This window comes from Dermacentor albipictus, chromosome 9 (assembly GCF_038994185.2).
Source record: "Dermacentor albipictus isolate Rhodes 1998 colony chromosome 9, USDA_Dalb.pri_finalv2, whole genome shotgun sequence".
NCBI classification, from domain to species: Eukaryota; Metazoa; Arthropoda; class Arachnida; order Ixodida; family Ixodidae; genus Dermacentor; species Dermacentor albipictus.
Genome location: NC_091829.1, coordinates 24,270,659 through 24,294,248, shown reverse-complemented (window position 1 = coordinate 24,294,248; position 23,590 = coordinate 24,270,659). Strand labels below are relative to the sequence as shown.

Here is a 23,590-nt window from a genome sequence, read left to right as displayed (position 1 = left end):
AAATTGGATTCCCATACCCGGGTGCTATTGGTAGCTGTGGTCTTCTACGTAGCGTAGATACCATGCCGCGACGAGTCCATTGGCTAAGCGCACTGTGGCTCGTTGAGAACAACCGCGTTTGACTTACGTTTAACACGTAGTGGGCACCAAAATCGGAAGTAGTGGCGCTAGCTTTATTATTCAAAGGGAAAGTTGAACTACGCGCCACGGTGTCGTGTAGAAGGCGGAGGATTGTGGGCATGCCCCGCTCTGCTGTAGCTTTCGTAGTGCAAGGCTTCGAAGAAGGAGCGGTAGCACCGTGTAGGCCGTGTTTCATTGCCAATATCTTCGGTTGTGCTGAACGCACTGAAGTAAAGCAATGAAGGGGGCTAGTTGGTGAACGTTCATGGTTATATTGCGCTCAGTTTTACACAAACGTCCTGTCCTTCCTTAATATCGTCTGTGTAAAACTGAGCGCAACATAACCATGAGCATTGAAGTACTTCTTGCGGCAAAGTATTTCTGAAATAGCCTATTTTAATTTAAAATAAATTCTCTTTTTCGGTAAAATAGTGGTACAGGACTACTTTTAAGAGGCAACAGCAACGAAACCTCTCCCGTGCTCAACTTGTTAGAGTAACGTGTACATAAAGTCGTCGAAGTTATCGCGAGAAGCTGTTGGGGTAGCACTCGCATACATTGTTGAATAACATAGTTTATACAGCATAGTAGCTGACTAAATGCACCCCCAGAGGTTTGCCACGCAACTGTACACGATAAGGGGGACATACATCAATCGCTCAATCGGACGCGGCGCACTGGGACGGGTAGCCTTATTCATTCATTCTTGTTTCCTTTATTCTATGCTAAAACGCTTTAAAAATGTAGCCGCACGCAGAATACTCGACATGTGTGATACATCGAGCATTCCTGTATGTTCAATTCAGAGTGTGTGAGCACTCTGAGTTACCTTTCCGAAAGCTGTCATTTCCGACTGCATCACTTCCGGTGGCGCATTTTCCAGTTCTGGTAGAGCGGCCTCTTTCTAGGGAACTGTGGTTTTGGCATGAAATACGGATTTTTACAGGTTGTTTCTCATGTTACCTTTCACATTTGGCACGCAGTTTATCCCTGAACCTTTTCTTTTATCTGTGGGTAAACTTGGCTCTACATTTATGCCTTGCGGCTGAAATTTACGAATACGCTTGCACATTTCTGGAATTTCTGACGCTCTTCTGTGTCACTGCAGCCTAGCGAATTCCGCGATTCCAAAGCTCACCTCACAAGCCATGTGTGATCAAGGGTCTCAAAAGAAACCAAGCCACCTTACTGCCCCGCATTCGCACGGGCTCTGCTCGTACTCCTGCGTGGATGTTTAAGACTGGCCTGGCGTTATCACCATTATGTTCAACGTGTGGTGTGTGCGGTGACATAGAACATTACCTAATGTGTTGTACTGTGTATAACGCGGAAAGGAGGGTGTTATTCGGGTCCCTCAAGAACACAGGGGTTCCTCACAGTTCGCTTCAGGACATAGTTTTCCCGCGCGGGAACCAGTTGTGTAGGAAGGAGGTCTCTCGCCTTCTGTTAAATTACCTATAGGACACGGATTTGGCTTCCACATGGTGAACTGAGGAGTGAACATTTGTAATTGGGAGGTCTGTGTCGGATTACGTGATTTAATTATTTTAATTGTCGCTACGGTGGAGCAATTGCCGGCAGCAACTGCAAGGCTAATCCCACCAGTAGCCTACAACAACTCAACTCAACTCAAAGCCGACCGAAACCTCACCGTCATGTTGGCCTCTTCGTCGGTGATGTTCCCGTACTGATCAATGAAGCACTTAGCCTTTGCATTAAATTTCGTGCGTGTTTCGTTGGTCCACCATTGCTGCAGCCTGCCTTCTGCATCAAACTGGCTTCCTTCGCAGGGGATAAAAGGTACACGAGCCAGAAGGCATATTAGGCCAAGCAATATAAAGGCTTTTATTGGGACAAAAGAAAAAGCACATGTAGGTGTGAGGTTTAGCTTCTATACGGCGTGATTATGGCTTACGCACACCTAATGCACACTAGAGCAAAGAGAAGCAAACCTAAATGAATATATCAGAGTAAAAAAGACACGGACATAGTGGTCAGGTAAGGACCAATTGGTGTCTAAATATGTGCATCACTAAGAAAGGGAATCATGAGAGTTTCAATTCGTAAAGCGAGACAGGGGCTATGAAGATGCCGTAACATATAGTTTCATATTAATGTTCAAAACCTGGGGATTCTTAGCGTACACCGAAAACATGGCATATCAGCGTTCTTTCATTCCATCCGCATCAGAATGCGGCCCTCTGCGACCGGAAATCGAATGATTCCGGGCATAAGTTGAGGACACCTTAGCCGCTGTAACGTCGCAGCAGTGGGTGCATCGATAAAAATATCGACTTATGCGCGAATGAACGAACGATTGGTGCAGCAGTCATCTTCAGCGTTTCGATTTTGTTAATTTTTACAGCTGGCTTAGTTGAAAAAACTCTAGGCAGATTGCGTATATTTTTCCTTACGTACTTGGTCATATTTAACATGCCGTGTCCCAGCTAACGTTCTAAGCAAGCGGTTCAAAGAAAAAAAAATTAAATAAACACAGTGTTAACACCTACTGTCTTCGGTTGACAGGCCTCTGATGGTGGAACACCTTAGGTCTTAAATTCGTATAAGCTCTACGTATGTCCACGTCCTGTCCTTCAGTTCATATCGTCACTGTAAAACTAAGCGCAATATAACCACGAACGTTCACCAACTAGTCCCCTTCATTGCTTTTAAATTCGTATCTTTGCGCTGTATTTTTGTAATCATTTCTTTCTTAAACAGCTTGGCTAACATTAACTGGGACACCATATATACACATGAACTATGAGTGTAGAAACTTTTTAAAGGCGAAGCATGCTTTGCCTCCTCCTTCGACTTGCCGCTGCTGCTGGCTGCTGCTGCTGCTGCTGTTGGCTGCCGCTTCTGTATTGCTGATAATAAAACCTGGGTCACTGGGTATGTGTAGCTGAATATGTGTTCGAATAGGCCACTTGGATCACTCGGTTCCTCCTTTTTGTTCCGTCTTGAAGCGCTGTTTCTATCTGTGATAATGAACTAACCGGGTATACCCAGTCAATTTTTGCGGGATCACTGGGTTTATTCAAATGGGTAGGTGTCCGAGCAGAGAACATGAGCCACTGAATGTGTGCAGCTGCGCATGTGCCACTAGGTACATGTGCTCGAATAGGCAACTTGGGCATCTGGGTATGTGCAACTGGGTATTTGCAACTGGGCTTGTGCTACTGGGCATGGGCTATTGCGTATGTGCTCGAATAAATGAATCGGGCCACTTGGTGCGTTTGTTTCCAGTACGAGCCAATCGACTACTACTGTCGCCAGGAGGAAGGAGGGATGACAATGGTAGGACGACGGCGTGATGACGATATTATTTTCAGTATGACACTCGGCAAGAGCTATCCGGCGGCGGTGGCAGCAGCAGCAGCAGCAGCAGCAGCGCAAAAGCTGAAGTAGAAGACGAAGAAAGCTTTGTTTTTACGAGGAGGACGAGGGCATGACAAGGAAGGCCTGTTGTTCGAGCTCACTTGTGCACTTACTAGCATCAGCCGCGGGCCCCCTCGATCCGCACTATACCTAGTGTTTGTCTTCTCTATGTACTGTACTGGCCCATTGTCCAAGACTGTCGCCAGCAGCCAGCAAGGATAGCAATAGCGCAACAAAATGCCATTCAGTAAGACACTCGTACTTGGCAAAAGCCACTTGGAAAGACAGAAGCAAAGCCGCAGCAGCAGCAGTGGGAAAGTTCAAGGAAGTGGCAAAGAATGAACGTTGCACGTATACTCCGGAAGCAAGTTTCCAGCGTTTCACTGCAGGAGACACAAATGTTTCTTGACATTTCTCACAGGAAATGTCTTTTGTAAATAAATATTCGCTTTGAAGAGTCTTCTAGGCGAGAGTATTTTTTTTAAATTTGGTATATTTACCTGTGTCGTCGAAGCCGTGTGTCATTTCGTGTCCGACTACCGCTCCGATAGCTCCAAAGTTGAGAGAACTGTGGGTGGGTGGAAATAATTCAGGTTTAGTTTTTGCAAACAGGACAAGAATTGAATCGTGGTCACATTTCCGGTTGCTGAAAAGCCATTTTCTGAAGGTTGGCAGGGCGAGGTGTACTTGTATCTTATTAAAAAAACAAATACAGACACAAGTTTCAAGCCATGCTGACATAAAAAAAGATCAGGTACAGTCGCGCCGCAGCGTGTATACGAGAAATGACATCGCTGATGACAAATGAAGCAAGCAGCTTAGCGATATCGTTCACGACTCCCCACGGAAACACTGCGTTTACAATTGCAGCACTTGCAGCCTTGTTTCCAAAGAACGAACGCCATATGTCGGTCGTGAAACCAGACATGCATGTCTCTACGAACATTAAGCATGGTCTCATCGTTTGTTGTTGAGGGTCCTGGCGGATTTCTTAATATTTGTGGAAAACAACTCTTTAGCTGCGTCTTTCGAGGCAATCTTGTAACTAGTTTGCCTTCGACAAAACCAAAGAAAGAAAGAAAGAAGAAAGGAAGAAAGGAAGAAAATAGAAAGAAAGGAAGACTAGAAAGATATCTACACATCGACAGTTCAGACATGGCTGTCTGACTCACGCGGGGCGTCGGGGCCAATCACATCAATAACCCGTTTGAGAATGCTGTAGTACGTACGAAAGCATGTCGTAACATCATTTTTCCTCAAATCCCTTTCAGACACGAATTATGATGATCTTATGTCTGGAAATATTTCAAAGTTACATAATTATATTGTCACGGGTATAAAACTATTTACAAGATTTATTTACGAGGCATATATAAACAGCAGCCGAGATTCCGGAGAGGCTGTTGCCACTTCATCGTCTTTACCATCGACGACCTTGTCCTCTTTTCCACCGTAACAATATTCCAAGGGAATACAAACTCCATTGGAATAGCCGAGATGATATGATGGTCCTTTGTGCACTTTCGAATGAGCCCTCATAATTAGAGTACCTCAATTTCGATGACGTGAACAGTCAGTGATGTATTTTTTTATAAAATAATTTTAGATGACTGTTTTAAAGCACACGCGCAAGTTAATTATTGGTTGTAGGCATTTTGAGGGACGAACAAGCTTTTTTTCATAATTGCTGATGGAGCATGGCGTGTCGAACATACTGGTGGTACCTATAGCAAAACATTAGTGTGCAGCAGTGCTAGGCAGTAGTAGGACCGACTTTTGAGCGAGTTGGTACTGGTTGAACATCTTGAAGGGGCAGCGCAATATTATTATTATTTGTTTTGAACACATATACATATATACACAGTTAACAGGAAACAGAAAGCGAGGAGCAGGAAACACGGAAGGCAGGAACACGCAGGGCAGCGCTGAACTCACAACTAACTTTATTCGAAGGCATACACAAACTTATGTACACAACCCATAGCCACGTGCTCTCCCATCGATGGCGTCATTATCAGTGCGCAGGCAAAAAAAAAATACGCAGAACCCTGTAATCTAATGCTACACTATGAGGCGGCTTAAAAATTCAAGTTCACTGTGATACATATTTAACGATGGCATGCTTACACAACACGACCATTTTTTTCCTGATATAATTGGCCTCAATAATCTCCCTCGTGGTCTGATTTCTATGCGCGGAAAGTATTGTGTTTTTTTATAGATTGGGAGTGCACCCATGCTCATAGCAATGCTGCGCGACATGCAGGCATTACCCGTTAGCGAACGCCTATGCTCAGACAATCTAATGCTCTGGCAACAACCGGTTTGGCCGATATAGACGTGACCGCAGGAAAAGGGAAGCTCGTAAACAACCCCCATTCTACAGTGCAGAAACGGGGATGTATGCTTAACAGTACAGCTTTTACCAGCATGAGTAGAGGCTGCCTGGGCGAACTTCCTATCAATCTTACCGCAAATTTTGATCATCGTGTTAGGGACAGAAAAACAACCTTTACGTCAAACCTGCCTGCTACATTCCTGAGGCTGTGTGATAGCTTATGTACATATGAAATTACATCCAACTTTTCTTCTTGTCTGCAGGCTCTCGATTGCTCTTTCTTGTGGGTGCTCCTAATTTTACACGCTTAGCAAGCTTCTGTGCGGTGATGCGGATAGCATCCTCTCGAAAACCTGCTGCTCTGAAAAGCTCCAGTAGATTTAAGAAACTCTAAGAAATCTGGTGAAAACATGATTTCGAAAGTGCGTGAAATAGAACCGAAAAAGCAATGCCATCTTTTACTACCTTGAAATGTGCGGAGTGAAAATTTAAAAGTGGTTTTTCTGACCTGGGGCAATACATCCAGCACACATGCTTATCAGTAAGCTTAAGCCTCGTATCTAAAAATTGTAGTTCGTTCTTATCTGGCAGTTCATGTGTAGAATCTAACCCTGAGCCAGATTTGTGGAATACTTGATGTACATTATGAACCATTTGTTGGAAATTAGTACTCTTCACAAAGATCAGAAAATCATCAACATATCTTAGCCATTTGATTGTTCGGTCATCTAGGTTACTTTCTATATTTCTAACAACCTTACCTAGGAAAATGTTAGTTAGTGCAGGAGCAACCTTGGAGCCAATGCAATGCCAGATTTTTGTCAGTATAAATTTCCTTTCCATGCAATAACAGTTAAAAGTAAGTAAAAAGCGAAAATCTCGAGAGAACTGCTGACAGATACACAACAGCCGCTAGAAAATTTGAGCTCATCATTGTCCTCATTGATACACTGTTTAACACTTATCATTAGATCGTCATGTGGAATGTTATTGTACAGGTCCTGAGCATGGATGCTAAAAATACTACATTCACGGGGATTGCATTTAATGAGGAAGTTGATGAGATCATCCGAGATTTTTACCACCAAAGGATCTCTTTTCACCAATGATTGCAAATGCCTTTGTAAGCAACCCGAGACTATTGCGCTGCCACTTCAAGATGTACAACCAGTATCAACTCGCCCAAATGTCGATCCTTCTGCAGTATATTTCTATTACATCGGGCTCTTTTACTCGTCCTAACAACTGCGACCTACATAACCCATTTAAGCTAGCGTCTATGACGGCAGTATGCGTATACAAAAGCAGGATCCTCTTATGGCACGCTCGACACACTCTGTGCCCCCGAGACGTGCAGTCGTTGAGCGGTGACCTACAGCCAACGACTGGTCATACCAAAAGGATTTGCAGACTTCTGCGCGCAGAATGGATGAATCAATCCCGATACCTCCAAGATTGTCTCCATACAGCCTGCTTGCAGGAAGAAAGACAAAGACAAGAGCACAAGGGATTCCTTGGAGTGGCGTAATACATCCTATCATACAGTCGAATGGATGTGGAACACCACTTGGCCTACCCTTCCAAAACCACAGAAGAAGATGCCCGAAGCAAAAGTGTTGGTTCTTGACCCTTGGTCTTGGTCCGAAATTCGCCCACGAGCCAAGCCTCACCACACCTGAGAAGGTGACTATGGCTAGTACAGTCACCCACTGGAGGACCGAAGAAGAATGACCACACTTCATAGCCGAGTGTGTGGATGGCCTGGGAAGATCAGGAGAGAGGCACTCGAAGAATAAGATTGAAACAATTGGGTAGAATATGCTGTGAGTAGAAAACTTCACATTTTGACCTCTGATAAGGAAGGTTTCTTTGTTGTAGCGCCAGAGAGTATCTTCTGCAAAAAGCGCTAGATGCAATAATAACGATTTTCAGGGCAGTAGATCTGAAGCCCGCAAAAGTTAAGGAGCGCGCATTGTCGCTGCTCTACAGCCACAACCTTGAGCAGCTAGCTTCATCAGTAAAAAAGGCAAAAATTCCTAATTTGGATATCTTCTTCACAGTAAAGACCCACAAACCTCACATTCCATTTCGAGCAATAGTCATAAAAAAGGATACATGGCAGCGGGTATTCCCGGGTTACTTACAAAGGCATTTGCAAAAATTGGTGATCTATGATCCTTTCGTGGTAAAAATATCGGATGATCTCCTCAGCTTCCTGATTCAATCTAATACTAGTGATTGTAATATATTTAGCATCGATGTTAAAGACCTGTACTATAACATTCGACGTGAGTTTCTAATGATAAGCGTTAAACTCTGTATCACCGAGGACAATGATGAGCTCAAATTTTCGAGCAGCTGTAATGTATCTGTCAGCAGTTTTCTCGAGATTCTCTATTTTTACTTAGCTTGAAATGCTGTTAAATGGAAAGGAAATTTATACAGACAGAAATCTGGCCTTCGCATTGGCTCCAACGTTGCTCCGGTAATAACATTTTCCTAGGAACGGCTGATAGAAATATAAGAAGTAACCTAGATGACCGAACAATCAAAGTGCTAAGATACGTTGATGATTTTCTTATCTTTGTGAAGAGTACTAATTTCCAACAAATGGTTCACAATGTGCTTCAAGTATTCCACAAATGTGGCTCAGGGTCAGATTTTACACATGAAGTACCAGATAAGAACGAACTGCAATTGTTAGGTGCGAGGCTTAAGCTAACTGATACGCAAATGTGCTGGATGTATTGCCCAAGGTCAGAAAAAAGAATTTTAAATTTTCACTCCGTGCATACCAAGGTAGTAGAAAATGAAATTGCTTTTTCGTTTATATTTTCCGCACTTTCGAAATCGTGTTTTCACGAGACTTCTTAGAGTTTCTTAAAGCTACTGGAGCTTTTGAGAGCTGCAGGTTTTTGAGAGGATGCTATCCGCATGACCATACAGAAGCTTGCTAAGCGTGTAAAATTAGGAGCACCCACAAGAAAGAACAATCCAGAGCCTGCAAACAAGAAGAAAAGCTGGTTATAATTCCATATGTAGTGTGTGAGGCTGTCTGATAGCTCATGTACAATAAGCTATCACACAACCTCAGGAATGCAGCAGGCAGGTTTGATGTCAAGGTTGTTTTTTCTGCCCCTAACAAGATGATCAAAATTTTCGGCAAGATTGATAGTAAGTTGGCCCAGGCGGCCTCCACGCATCCTGGAAAAGGCTGTACTGTTAAGCATACATCCCCGTTTGTGCACTGTAGAATGGCAGTTGTTTACGAGCTTTCATTTTCCTGCGGTCACGTCTATATCGGCCTAACAGGTCGTTGCCAGAACATTAGATTGTCTCAGCATAGGCGCTCGCTAACGGGTAATGCCGATTCACATATCGCGCGGCATTGCTTTGATCATGGGTGCACTCCCCCCCAATCTATAAAAACACCCACAATACTTCCCGCGCATAGAAATCAGACCACGAGGGAGATTATTGAGGCCTACAATACCAGGAAAAAAGGGTCGTGTTGTGTAAGCATACCATCGTTAAATTTGTACGACAGTGAATTTCAATTTGTAAGCCGCCTCACAGTGTAGCATTAGATGCCAGGGTTCTGTGTTTTTTTTGCCTGCTCACTGATAATGACGCCATCGATGGGAGAGCACGTGGCTATGGGTTGTGCACGTAAGTTTGTGTATGCCTTCGAATAAAGTTAGTTGTGGGTTCAGTGCTGTCCTGTGCGTTCCTGCCTTCTGTCTTTGGCATATTGCACTGCCCCTTCAAGATGTTCTAGGCAGTAGTGTAGTAGAGCCACACTATGTAAGGAGAGTGCTTATTTGAGCCACAAGTCCATGTCTATTGTATTCATTAATGCTTAAGCGTTCTTTGGAGAGCAATCCAGCCTGTCACGCCAAAAGTGTAATGAATTTTATCTGCACAAAAATGCCTAATTTGCGAAGTTCGGAGATTTAATCGTTGTAATAGCGTAAACGTAGTTGACTGGAAGCCTTATAGGCGATACAGAACAGTGGAAACTAAATAAAAAGATATAATTGATCACAGAGAATTCCCATAAGGATACATAGGGCTCCATGGGAAAGCCTATAGTAGGCGTGGAAGAGCTGAAAGTTTTGGGTGGGCCAACGTGAGATTAAGGGCTCGGCCAACTTGAGCTTTCGTGGAGGCTGAACTTAGATTTGCGGGCGGCGAAACCTATATTTTGGGTTGTCCAACCTACACTTGGGGTGGTCCAAGCTTCATTTTGGGTGCCCACCCTTCATCTCCGTTTGTTGCTAGCTATGGTTCGACGTACCTTTGGCCTGTCCAAGCGGAGTACAACGCTCTTCGATTTCTACAACCCATCACCAGGGCACTATGTTCACGCTTTGAATTTTTGTACCCGCTTAGCGCGAAATTCCGTGTCACGTGCTAAAAATTAAGAACAGTCGTCGCAGTGTTTTGCACAAACTGTATTTGTTCATCGTTCAGGGCATCAAAATCGTCACGCCACATTATTTTTCAAGCAGCAGAAAACAAGGCCAACTGTAAATTGGCAATTTATTTTTATTGATGAGGACTATAAGTTTTGAGGCGTTACTCATATAGTCTATCGTGAATCTCCTCTGTCTCACACACCTCATGTCATATACCACAGTCCATTTACCATGATTCCAATGGTCATTACCTAAAGAAAAATAATTAAATTGAGAAAATACCTTTTTAAACTGACTATTCCGCTTTCAAGGCGTACGAGCTAAGCAGACCGCGTGCCATACGCAGGGATTCCTTATAAAGAACTGTCTTTGATTTGTATACGAAAACTTCCTCGTATGGGTGCAATCCGTTTATAATATGCACATTGTAGAGAAGAAAAATAAACGTATTCCCTCATTTTCATCGCGGTGTCTCGGCTGTTTCCGGGCACCTCATTTTTGAAAAAAGTCGTTGCTAACATTGCCGCAATGAGGTTTGAAGAGCAACGCGCAGTGCATCGATCGAAGTATACGGAATCATTGTTTTAAAAGAATGCAAGCTTTCCGTATGCTTCCTTGGTCGAAAAGGGTCTGTCACTGCGGTAATGTGGCACACAGTATTAATGCGACTGGTGAATCCGCAATATTTGTGGGTTAATGACGGAAAAAATGCTACTGAAATTGATGTCATAAGATATGACATGATTAATAAAAATCGGTCCCCTCGGTTCACCCCCTTTCTTCTCTTTCGCTACTAAAAAAAATGGACACTTAGCCAGAACTAAGGACAAAGTGCGTATTATTGCTAAATCTCCGGTTTTAGTAGCACTCTTTTGTTTTAGCGCTTTGTGCTGTGTTCTTACTAAGTTTCCGTTTTGAGTAGCGCTTTTTCCATCATAAACGCTTTCCAACGCGCTCAACTGACATAAACTTGCGTGTTTTTAGTCACGCATATAAAAGAACGAATCTTGGCAGTAAAAAAAAAGTGATCAACTCTGTGCTGTCCCTCTTCCTCAGCCGTGTATTTTTTTTTCATTTTTGGGGGCTGCACCGCTTCCGGACATGTACAATCAAGTTGCCGAAGTATGCGACTTCATCGGTTACACTTAACGGACAACGCCGAATCACATTTAGAGCAATACGTTTTGAAATGTATTTGCATCGGCGCATTTAGGAGCTATTTTGGCAAACGTTCCACCGCGTTATATAACTTACCGTGGAAGACCAAATTGATAGAACACACCTTGAAGTATGCCGGAAGGATACACTACAAAAGAAATGATAAAGAGTATCTAAGTTATAAATTCAAGAAAAGAAAATCAGGTAACTGCTTTGTAAAAGCACCTAAGAACAGATTGTCTGAAAACGCAGAATTCCTGGGCGACCTTGCGGAATCGCACCCCACTTTCCAGCGAACCTGGTATTTTCGACCCATGCCATTAAAACATTATGTTGCCTTTATTTAAAGCAACATAGCAACAACATAGCAACATAAGCAACAACGTTCGCGGCATATGGCCGCCAACATATGCCGGAATAGCGGAAAGGCTAAAAGTCTCTACGACGGAGCCGTATCAAGCTGCCATACCTGCGCTGAAGCAACTTGGCAGCAAAAAGCCGCTCACCAGGACGACGCCGAGCGCCAAGCAAAGCTGCAACAAGGTCGCCAACCCGAGCAAACCATGCGCCCTTCTCGGCAACGGACCGTGGGTCCACGAAGCGATTGACTAACAACCCGTTTCGGTTTCGCTCGTACAGTTTGCGAACGACTCTGGCTTATGGCGGATTGGCGCACTGCTATGACGCGTGCAATGAACAGCTTCTGCGAAGACATGTTTCAATTTCGTGCTCTACCAATTTCTGAAACGGGGTTCAATAGTAGCTTTTTGTGTTTCGCCTGATTACATACTTAGTATTATTAACTAATCGAGTTCTCAGCTATTATATAGAGAACAAGTGTCAGTGAGATAATGGTGGGCAATACAGAAAAGAAATACCCCCGTCTACCTTGGTGTTGCTCTAGCCAGGCTAAATGAAAAGCTTTTTTCCAAGCCTGAAAGAAAGCCCTCGAAATACGGACTCCTGCGGCACATTTATCTTAACCTTTTTCTAACGCAACAATTTTTTTTTCAAAAGTCCACCGCGCTTAGCCAACCCCCAATTTTCACTGCAATTGAATTTGGTTAATAAATTATGGGGTTTTACGTGCCAAAACCACTTTTTGATTATGAGACACGCCGTAGTAGAGGACTCCGGAAATGACGACCACTTGGAGTTTTTTAACGTGCACCTAAATCTATGAACACGAGTGTTCTCGCCTCCACCGAAATGCGGCCGCGGTGGCCGCGATTCGATCCCGCGACCTTGTGCTCAGCACCCAAACACTATTAGCCACTGAGCAACCATGGCGGGTTTAAATTTGGTGTCATGTACAATTCATTTAGTACTCTGGGAAATGTACCGGCTATACCGATTAAGTGCAGCATAGCTCTCTGGAAAGCGTTAATGAGTGATTTTCTAGAACTTCACTTTTACTAAAGAAAATGAATAATTGTCGTACGTCACCCACAAGCTTGCTTTTAATCTTGCTTCAACGACATATAAGCAACGTGCCTCGCATAGATCACCGAGGAGGCCGCATAAAACACACGCTTCATATAACGCATGAACATTGGCAAAAAAGGTATTAAGTGATTATTTTTCCAAAACACGTAAATAACCAACACACTTCAAAGTTTCGGCGGACCTCGCCCATAGCAAGAGCCCACCGTCTTTAAGTATGAAATCGCTGCTGTTTTTGGCACGCCGATCACAGCGGGGAAACTTTGCAAGCGTATTATATAACGCCTCTAGACAGACTGAGAACGAGGTTATAGCAATTTTAATTGAGCCCCTAACTAATCCACGGACGCGAAGATTCACTCGCTTATTACCCTCTATACATCCCACATTTAGTCAAAATATAAACTTTGGGAGTGATCTAGTCCTACCCGCCGGGGTGTGTAGGGGCTTTGGTGTTGTGCTGGTAAGCGCGATGTCGTGGGATGAAATGCCGGTCATAGCGACTGCATTTCAATGTCGGCGAAATCTGAAGAACGTCCCAGTGCTTTGCATAGGGTGCACGTTAAAGAGCCCCAGGGGATCACAATTAATACGATGAGCCTCATAATCAGATCGCAAATTTTGCAACGTGATATCTCACAACGTATAATTTCAAATCTAGTTATATGTTTTCTTCAGAAAACAGTGAAATCGGCCTATACCGTTTCTAACACTCTAGTCGCGCAAACACCTTCTGTGTAAGAAGTCGCAACGTCATCTAGTTCTTTCGGGACACCGTAAAAAAAACTAGCATATGATGTTTTCGAGCGCGTCCGGTGTGTGAAATGGGAGGAAAATGCTTCGTCATGCATTTAGCATTTTGATGTCTCCTTAACATTTCACCTGCGGTGGTAGTCCCATGGTTATGACGTTACACTGCCGAGCTCGACATCGCACGTTCAACCGCGGCCACAGCAAACGCTTTTTGATGGGGCGGAGGCATACACGCTTGCGCGCTAAAATTTAGGTGCGCGTTAAGGAACCCCAGGTGGTCAAAATTATTCCACAATTTCCCACTGCAGCGTTCCTTATAATCAAATTGTTCTTCTGGCACGTAAAACCGCAGAATTGATTCGTTACAAACATTTATAGATTTTTTTCATTCAGACTGATATTGCCTGGAATTTGAGATTAGGAATGGTAAAATCTTTATAGTCGTTTAATTTTTTTTTGGCGGCGAGGCAAGCCCTCGACGTCCCTTCGTGGGAGGCGTAGGCCCGGCCATCATAAAGTGCTGGTTCTACAATAAAAGTTTATTCCTCCTCCTTGGGGGGGGGAGATGGGTATTCAAGTTGCCTGTTGGCATTATCAATTATTTTTATGTTATTCTGACGCAATCAAAGAGCCGAAGAGAAAATTATTTGACCCATTTTTCATAATGAACAGGCTATACATTCAATGCCGTCGCATCGGATTGATAATAACTTGAAAAAATATATATGTTGAAGATATGTAGCAAGAGTTGCTCTGACGGTTTAGAACTTCTGTCGGAAAAAATTTACGTGCATCTTGAAAAGACTAAGCACATGCGAGCACTTACCCATTTCGTTGTTATCTGGACTGTAGAAAGCGTTCACAACTGCGGCTCCTGTGAACCAGCTGTAAGGGAAGAGCAAAGCAAATTAAGCGTACGTCAATATTCGCGATTGTACAGAACGCGGCAAACAACCAGATCTAAAGGAACTTCAACGTGCCGTCAAAGTTCGAAGATTCGTTTTTTAAGACATCAGCGGAACTGTTGCACCTGGAGAGAAAACCCAGGAGGTACCAAGAGCTCAAAGAATAAAGGCAAAGAAAACGACTCTTTCTTTGCGTAGCCCACCACCGTTATATATCAGGTAGTCGTTCTATCCACTTGTAGGTCTATAGGCCTGTCGTTATGTTAATTGTTCTGTCGGTCAGTCGCTATCTCGGCGAACATGTTTGAAGATCTAAAAGAAAATATAATGAGCACTTGTAGAGCTGGAGAAGACTGTTGTGACACTGACAAACAACCTAAAAGAATAACGAGCCACCACAGTCATATCTAAAGCGCACAAAACGGCTAATGGAATACCGCATGGTTTGCAACGCGTTCTCTGAATTTCATATGTTTCTCATGTTTGGCCTTCCTCATTCGTGGGCCACTGGATATGGGCGAGTAAGAACAGCGATGGCACAATGCTGAACCCAGGTTTGCTTTTTGCACAGTCGTTCTGTCTGGCTTGCCGATCCTGTCATCGGCTTCGATGACGTGGTTGCGTCACGTTGTGGCCTATGACGAGCCCAACGTGCTTAACGCAAACCTGCTCTATACGTGCATGACGCCTTCTGCCTACGCTTGGACAGCCCCATCTCCTCTGTATATTGTCACGTAGCGGTGACGGTGAATAATGGACGGCTTGTCTATTTGCGCATCAAGCGATCCGTGTGCCTGCACAGTCGGTGACGTCACGCTGATCGCAATTTAATTTACACCCTTACAAGAGATCAAGAGTGTAAACCTGTTTATAATCTCACACTATTATACACAAGAAGGATGTAAGGCTATGAGACATAGATCTCAAAGCTCAATTTTGGACGGTTATATTCTCTTGAGGGAGTTGCCTACTTTCGCTCAGATGATTCTTCACCCGCACCGTCACACCTTCTTGTTTGTTTCCCTGCGTTCTTACGCCATATGTTATTTCAGTGTGGTACTTTTGAGTGAGGATGTTGACATGAATCTAGGGCCCAAATACTGTAACGATATCTCTGAACGGCTTCCTTAGTTCTGCACTTGATTCTGCCCCTTACCTAGCATGTCATGGAATTCCGGATTGAAAATTCCCATGAAGTGGTGATTTCAGCGCGAATTACAATATAGCCAACATGTTCGCTCAGTTGCTTGAAGGTCAAAAAAGAACTGGCGAAGACGTCAGCAACAATGGGTAGTTTCCCTAGTTCGTTAACCCTCGTTGTGACGCGATTTAAAGACGGGTATCCGTACATTAGTCACTGCCTTCCCATTCTAAAACGCAAGATTCCTGTCGTACTGGCACATTAAAGAAATTTTTGTCTATTAACGATGATCTGAGAAACCACTCGTGTAGGAATAACGTCATTTTGCACGGTATTTCTGAACCTCGAGAACGAAACGATAAAGCTGAATTTGCGGACGCAGGTTTCGCAATTGTTTACCGATCAACTAATTATTAAATGCCCCAAAATAAAACGGTGCCATAGGATAAGCAGTCGACTACGTCCCATCGTCATAGAGCTTGAAAGCTTCTGAACTATTAGGACAAATTAATTTCATGCCTTTAAATTAAGAGGTACGGATGCTCGTATTGCTGATACTTTCATTGTTCATGCGCGATTCATTAAAAAAAACCTTGTGGGGTACTAGCGCTATTTATGAGAACAATGTTGACACAGTTCATTTGCGCGGTGATCACACATTTATTGAATATGTGAAGTGCACCTGCGATCGTAGTGCGAGAACATTGATTGAGCCTTCAAACATCACACGTAAATGTCGCTCAAGTGTTCGGTGGGCTCGCTACTGTTGACTCTGTTGCGACACTGATGATAACACACGGCTTTTGAATATTAATATTAGAAGAGTGATAAATTTTCTGAATTCAATTCACTAACCACTTCTTCCTGGCCTCAGATTACTGGAGTCACCTAAGCGTTGTTCCATGACGGCTTCAGTAGCTCTGAAATATCGCCAACCAGTCTGAGTTATCATGACAACGAATTGTGATGATAACTATTGCGCTAATTTTAACATATTAAGCGACAACAGCAGTACACAGGTGCAAGTATTGGCCAAGTTGATCTATTTTTGGCTGCGATGCCCTAATATGCAAAGAGTTCATCGACCTGGCACTTTCGCTTGGCATGAAGCAGATTGTTCAGTGCAACGCTTGAGGAACACTAGTGCAAGATCTTGCGCTCATCAGTTAGTATATTTTTGATGACGAGTACAAATTGGCAGTTGTAGACCAATTGCCGGACCAGAAAGCTGTACTGGTGTCAATTTCCTTTGGCGTTATTTCTTCAATATTCACTTAATCTACTTTTCATCACTTCCACCGACTTGATAGCCACTCAGTTACTCATATATTATGTATTTATTTTGAGCGAGTTGAGTATGCGACGTTAACAGCTCAACTTGGTTCTTTTTCAACATATTTTATAGGTGCAATCGCAATTTTGTTCCTCTAAAAACTTAGAGACAAATTGCAAATCTTTCTTGGATGACTAGGAAATTTATACACTTGTCTCGTCTCAGTTTTATATTCTGACGCCAAAAAGCGCGCTGGCGACCTCCATGCTAGAGCGCAGTTTTATATCTTCATAGAGGAAGTACTGGTTCAAGTTAATAAAGCCAGACATTTGTATTATAGTTTTACGTTACATTAATTCTAGAAATTATGTAATTCTGGAAAATGTTAGACCACAATCTTTTTCCTAACGTAATTTCTAGTCGGAACTTTATTGTTAACGCTATACCCAGTAGTGATCCAGCTGATCGTCACAATTAATGAACAGTTTAAATCCACGTTCACAATAGATAACCTTGAAATTACTCCTAACATCGGCGGTCTATTTGTCGTCTTATCTAAGATGTAGTATTTGTGAGGAGGGTGTTCTTAAAAAGATCCTGAACCTTGATGCGAAAAAGAGTTTTGGGCCAGATGTGATTGTTATTACTTTGTGCACTGTTACTTTCTGTCGTGCAGTCCCTATTTAACGTTTAGATTTGAGGAATCACTGTCGGCCAGCATGCATCCTTCATTATAGAAAACGACAATAATAAATCCTTTGAATAGATCAGGATCGCTCCTAAATAATAGGCTAAACTCTCTAACATCTTATCGTACAAATTGTTGGAATGCACATAACATGGGTATATTACACTGCGCCTTGGTGGTAACAATATTTTTTCCAGTTTTCAACACAGTGTTCGTCGTGGTTAAGTACTACAGCTCAATGTACAGAATTTATTACCGCCATAATGTCTGGAATTTATACCATTTATCAAATTGACGTTATCTTCACAGGCTTATCCAACGGTTTTAGACAAGCTCGTTACAATATCTAAGTCCTTTTCTGGTTAATATAATCTCTAGTCTTTTTTATTGGCCATTCAAAGTAAATTCTTAAAATAAATACTGTCTCTTATACTGTTGATGTATCATCCGGTGAACCACAGGGCTCCGTCTTGAGGTCGTTACTCTTCTTATACTGTATATTAATGTTTTGGCGACTAATGTAGAATGCAATATACGTAGGTTTCCACGCCGACGAATGCGTACTTTGCCTAACTATAAGCTCGCCTAACGATCACATTCTCCAGAATATTCTTCTTTTAAATAAATTTGGTAATGATGTAAAACCTGGCAAATGGATATGACTGGTAAATGACTATAAAAACCTGGCAAATAACTAACTTTCAGATAAGCCGAAATAATGTCATTTTCGAGGCGTCTGTTTTGATCCATGTTCCGTGAAGCGTTTACATGTTCTGCGGTGGAAAAAGTGTCCAAGCATATAAATATCGTGGCCTTTATTCAACCACCAGCATGCCGTAGTCTCGTCATGCTAAACGTATCGGCCACAAAACTCTTAAAAAGCTCAGCTCTTTATGGCTCACGTTGCACACTGATACGTTAAATACTAAATTAATAATTTTCAACTTAGTTATCTGACAGCTTCTGGATGTTCCTGTGTGGTAAGGAATCAATACAAAAATAAGATGCTGAGAAGCTAGAAATAATTCTGCAAAAGAGCAATGCTCATCTGCCGTATGTACGACAAGAACGTCTCTCCGTCTTGTAAGCATTCAGCTTTAAACCAGACTATTCTCAGTGCCCGTGAGCACGTAGAATTCTCGAAGCTTTTGCACATCCTTATGAATTCGGCTAACTCCTCTTCCCTTAAGATACACGCAACATTCGCGAAGCTCCTTTGCAGCCCTGCTTTATTTTCCTGCAGTACTGCTATGTAGTGCTCGTGTAGTCTGGTTTTCCTTCTTGTGTCTTCATTTGTTGTGCTTTAAGTCGAGTGTAAGTTGGTACAAACTCACCAAAATTTAAGTTTTTGTTGACAGGGCACTTGGCATCTATCAATCATCTGAGCTGCTTTGTAAACGACGTGGCGTTGTTGCTGCGATGTCTTTGTTTGCATTGACGTTGTCGATGCTTCCGACGTTGTTTTCCACCAACCGCTTTCTTCTCGGCGCATTCTCTATCGTCTGTATGTGCCCTGTTTGAGGCTTGCTACCATCATTGTCACTTACGTCGTCATTGTGCCTTCAATGTAGTTTTGACGAACAAGACATTGACGAATTGCGCGCAAACACACCGCCATCTTCTCAAGAAGAATTTGTATGCGTTGCAAGTAACGTAATTTCTGCCCAATGCAGAGTTGCTTGTTGTGGCCTCTTAAATGTATGCTAAGCCGTCACTGCCCTCTGCAAAGTTGTCGTTGCGTGTCGTCGATAACCACAACGCTCGCCTTCAACGTAACCCAACTGACAGACGGACACAGAAAAGCCAATTTTGAGCACTTATCGGTGGTCGCAGTAATATGCCTCTCGGCATGTGCCCATACTTGGTCAATTCTCCCCGTTGGATTAGTGCCACTGTCACAAGAGGGCTGTACAGAAGCCTAAACTGTATCTCCATATGTGTTCTACTGCTGTGTTCACGCGCCCGTATTCCACATTAATCCTTCGACAAACACCAAACATCACCATCGCCTGCGTGGAATAGCTGCGTCGACGTGTCACAGTGCTCCTTCGCATGAACTGCTCTCTAATTCCGCGTAGCTTGTGGACGGCGCAGTAAATAAACAGGAACATCGCACGACAATGATGTAGCTACTTTGGCAGTGCCTAAACAAAAACACTGCATGAGATCACACGCTGAATAGAACGACAACAAAAATGAGTGTACGTGTCGTAATTAGTAGTATAGCATTTCGTTAACCTTCTCACGAACGCTTCGTCTCAGACAGGTTCCAAAATGAACGTTGCGTGTTCGAAATTTTTAGTAACAACCATATGAAGCGAACAGACTATGAAGACAAAAGAAGCATAGGAATCTTCAGAAATTTCACTGTAAAACATTGTAGAATGAAATAGATTTGCATTAGGCTTGATATTTGCAATAACGCAAAAACGAACATCAAAGTTTTAAATTCAGAAAATGAACATTCATCGCGTGTTTTTACATCTGTGATAAAGTTCTTGCAAAAAACACAGTAAGCTCTATTCGTAAAATCTTTTGGCAGTTTCAAAGTTCTTGTCATTTTCGCTGTGTATCATTAGCAAATACAGGCATTTTCGGTTGATTTGCTTAAACTAGAACAACAGTAATTTGCGATCTTCTGTGAGGCTTGTGTGCTGCAGGGAACCTGACTTATTTCTCAAACGAAGATGTCTATATGATGAGAAGGTACTTGGTGTCTTACACATTTTCCTTGTCATATGGCTGTCCTAACTTGAGCAGTGTTCGCATATAGTTGTTTTCCTCAATGTAATAAGACATGTCCAAGAATGAACTGCTCAGATTCAGGTTTGGTACCTGCAAGATTAAAGTACAGTGATTGGATGACTGGCGATTGTGACTAGAGAGTGATCGTACAGTTACAGTCGGCATTTTCAAGCAAAACTACTTGCATGATGGCCTCCTGCGCTCTAAAATAGTTGCTGATAGAAATGATGCCCAAGATTTTATCAGAACCCCACAAATTGCGAATAAAGACCCAAAAGACGAACAAACAACTGCCACTATTCTGAAACAATTTTTGTTTCATCGCGCAGAAGAAAGTCACTATTTGAACTAGAAAATGACAGTCTGAGTACATGTTGGAGGACTGCTTGCTTCCGTATGTTAGTCTACGTGGTAAGTGGCTTACTTTTTTGTGTTTTTCATTCACTACAAATGACCGCCCCTTTTGTAGTGGCGAACTGCCTAATGATGTAAAGATTTCCGCCACCTTTTATCACAGTTTCATTATTGCAGCGATAAACCCTTAAGGACTTTTTGCTGCCGTATCAATCATTTAATGATCAAGCAATTTCAGATTTTGGCGGGCAGGAACCGCGTTGACATCAGTGAACTGGCTGTACATGGCGGGATTCTATGGTACTGTGATTTCCCTAGTTTATAGTCTTCTTCGCAGATGGCAGCACCGTAACTTTATGCACGCATATCAAGGGGAACTGTTAAATTGCTATTGATTGGAAGACATACGAAGTGGTCTGCTTTGCCTACTTATAATACGTGCTTGTCGCATGATAACGTCTGGCTACTAACCACTGCATGCATCGGTTTGATGTTTGCTGTCACCGTCGCCAAAAACAATGCTGACGCATGTGCGCGGCTACGATTTCTAAATAAACAAGGGAATATGCTATTAGCGTCGCAAATTGATTAGTCGTGATGCTTTCCAAGTCAACATCAGGAGTAACATCAAGAAAGAATTGAACATAACATTAAGCTTCAAATGAGGTTCCAAAGATTTGCTTACAAACTGCGAAAATATACGTATATCGTTCAGTGCGCACTGTGTCAAGATAAAAGTCATGCCTTGCGATCTTTCAACTGTTCTCAAAGAGAACTGTTCTGAAAGGAAACTCTTCACTTACCCACGCGTGATTGGTCAGAATCGAGCTTTACATGACAAAAGCGTGATTCGTAACAAACACATGAGGACAAGGAAACGGTTGTTTAGTGAGGCGCTACATGATCGTGCTTCTGCGTCTCCTGGACGCAGACCAAGAGCAGTGGTGCACGCAAAGTATTGTTTAATATCGGCTCACACACTTTCGTGTTGGACCAAATGTTACAGAAATTAAGCAGTTGCCGTCAAAATCACCGTTAATTATCGCCAATCAAAGCAAACAGCACATAAAGCTTCGCTTACATCGATTCCCACAGTGTGTGATATGCACATGGTACTATATACATGAGTGTGCCAAATTACTGCCTGTAGTCAATCAGTGTATGCGCAGTGAGTTTCTGCCATCAAAATATTTTAATCTTGTTTCATTCAATAACTCCACCGATTTCTGCCTTTCCTCGACTACCAGCGTACTAGCATGAAATGCCGGCTGAATGTACTAATTCGCAGCAGAATCGAATGAGCACTCACCTCTTTGTAAAGCTGCTCGAGATATGTTACGTTGAGTTGCCAGTTGGGGTATCCAATTTTCGAACCCATTTTCGCCAACTGTAAAAGCGAGATGACGAACAACTTCTTATATCTGATGAAAACGCTCTTGAATTTACAGATTGGCTTATTCAAAAAAATTTAGTTATCCCGGGAAGACGCCGTAGGGTCTTGTCGCGTCAGTGCCAGCAACGGCTGCACCGGCGTTGTATTATGCGGTATCCAATGACGCACCACTCAGTGGCCTTACTGTAAAGCATTTCAGTAAGGAAGTGGGTTCCATAAAGCTACGAAATACGAAAGGGGATCAGGAGCTAGGCGGTGTCGCGCGGGCCATGAGTTCACAGTAACAAACATTGTGACTGCAGACGAGCGCTAAGGTGACACGACGCAGTGCTATAGCCAGTGTAATTCGTCTCTCGAAGCCTCATCTGGTCTATAGATATCTTCCGCCGTTCGTCAGGGGATAGCATAGCCAACGTGTTCTGTCGAATTTGCAAACCTAACTTGCATCACACTAAACACGCAAGGAGGACTGTGGACGCTGCCATCACTCTGCTGCGAGACCCATGGCCAGGTTGTTGGCGTCAAGTGCTAAGACTGTTGGTTCTTAGCCTGTTTTGATTGCTTTCGTAAGTTTTATTATATCCTTCCCTGTACAATATGTACCCTGTCCACGTATCCTGTTGACATACCCTGTTGGCGTTGTTCCGAAGATCTTCCAAATCGAGGCGTTTTAGCCGCTGCGGGAAGAGTGACGTAGGCTGTCACATTCCGCTTTTCCTTGAGCCTGCAGCGCGAGACTTCGTGTGGGTGCGGTATTGCAAGGGTCTTTATTGAAAGGTTTCTTGGTTTTAGCAAGGCGCTACTAGTTGAGGCGACATCTTTTGACGTCCATAACCGAGCCTTGGTAACGGACGACACGTGCTCAGAATAACCCGCCATATTAAGAGATCCCAGCGTCTCAAAAAAAAAGAAAAAACTTAGTGCCCTTTCACTCTGTAAGAAGGATGACCAGCGAAGCTGTGTATGTGAACCACTTGATGGTGAACTGGACCTCCGCTGTAGGTCGACCTGGCACTGCACAATCTGCGGGATCGACCCACGTATGGGGAGTGATTAACGCCTGCTTCGCCTCCACCGCAGGTCGGCCCGGCATTGCACTATCTTCGGGATTGACCCATGTATCGGGCGGGCTTACCGCCTGCTTCTCTTCCGTTGCGGGTTGGCTCAGCAGTGCAACATCTTTGGGATTGGCCCGCGTATGGGGAGGGATTAACGCCTGCCTTACCTCCGTCGCGGGTCAACTCGGCATTGCGCTATCTTCGGTATCAGCCCACGTATGGGGAGTACTTAACGCCTGCGTCATCTCCACCATCGGCCGACAGGGGGGGGGGGGGGGGGTTAGTGCCCATTGCCCACATATACGGGGAGCGCCCGTATAATTCTCATCGCAATAAAAGGGTGCGTAATGAAGTGCATGAAGGGGAAATTTATATTAATCCTCACAATCATCATTCCCCGTTCCCCAGTACAGGGTAGCCTA

At 43.4% G+C, this 23,590-nt stretch overlaps 1 protein-coding gene across 3 annotated transcripts in view; it reads right to left on the bottom strand.

The window, feature by feature from the left end:
* Positions 1–23,590, bottom strand: part of LOC135901931 (neprilysin-1-like) — a 58,554-nt gene that overhangs the window by 8,451 nt on the left and 26,513 nt on the right. For all 3 annotated transcript variants that reach the window (XM_070525258.1, XM_065431772.2, XM_070525259.1), the window contains 6 exons: positions 22,027–22,104; positions 20,341–20,453; positions 14,438–14,496; positions 11,512–11,563; positions 4,002–4,069; positions 1,772–1,902 (listed from right to left, as the gene is read on the bottom strand). In XM_070525258.1, coding sequence (XP_070381359.1) covers positions 1,772–1,902; positions 4,002–4,069; positions 11,512–11,563; positions 14,438–14,496; positions 20,341–20,453; positions 22,027–22,104 — 501 coding nt within the window. The remainder of the gene's footprint in view (positions 1–1,771; positions 1,903–4,001; positions 4,070–11,511; positions 11,564–14,437; positions 14,497–20,340; positions 20,454–22,026; positions 22,105–23,590) is intronic.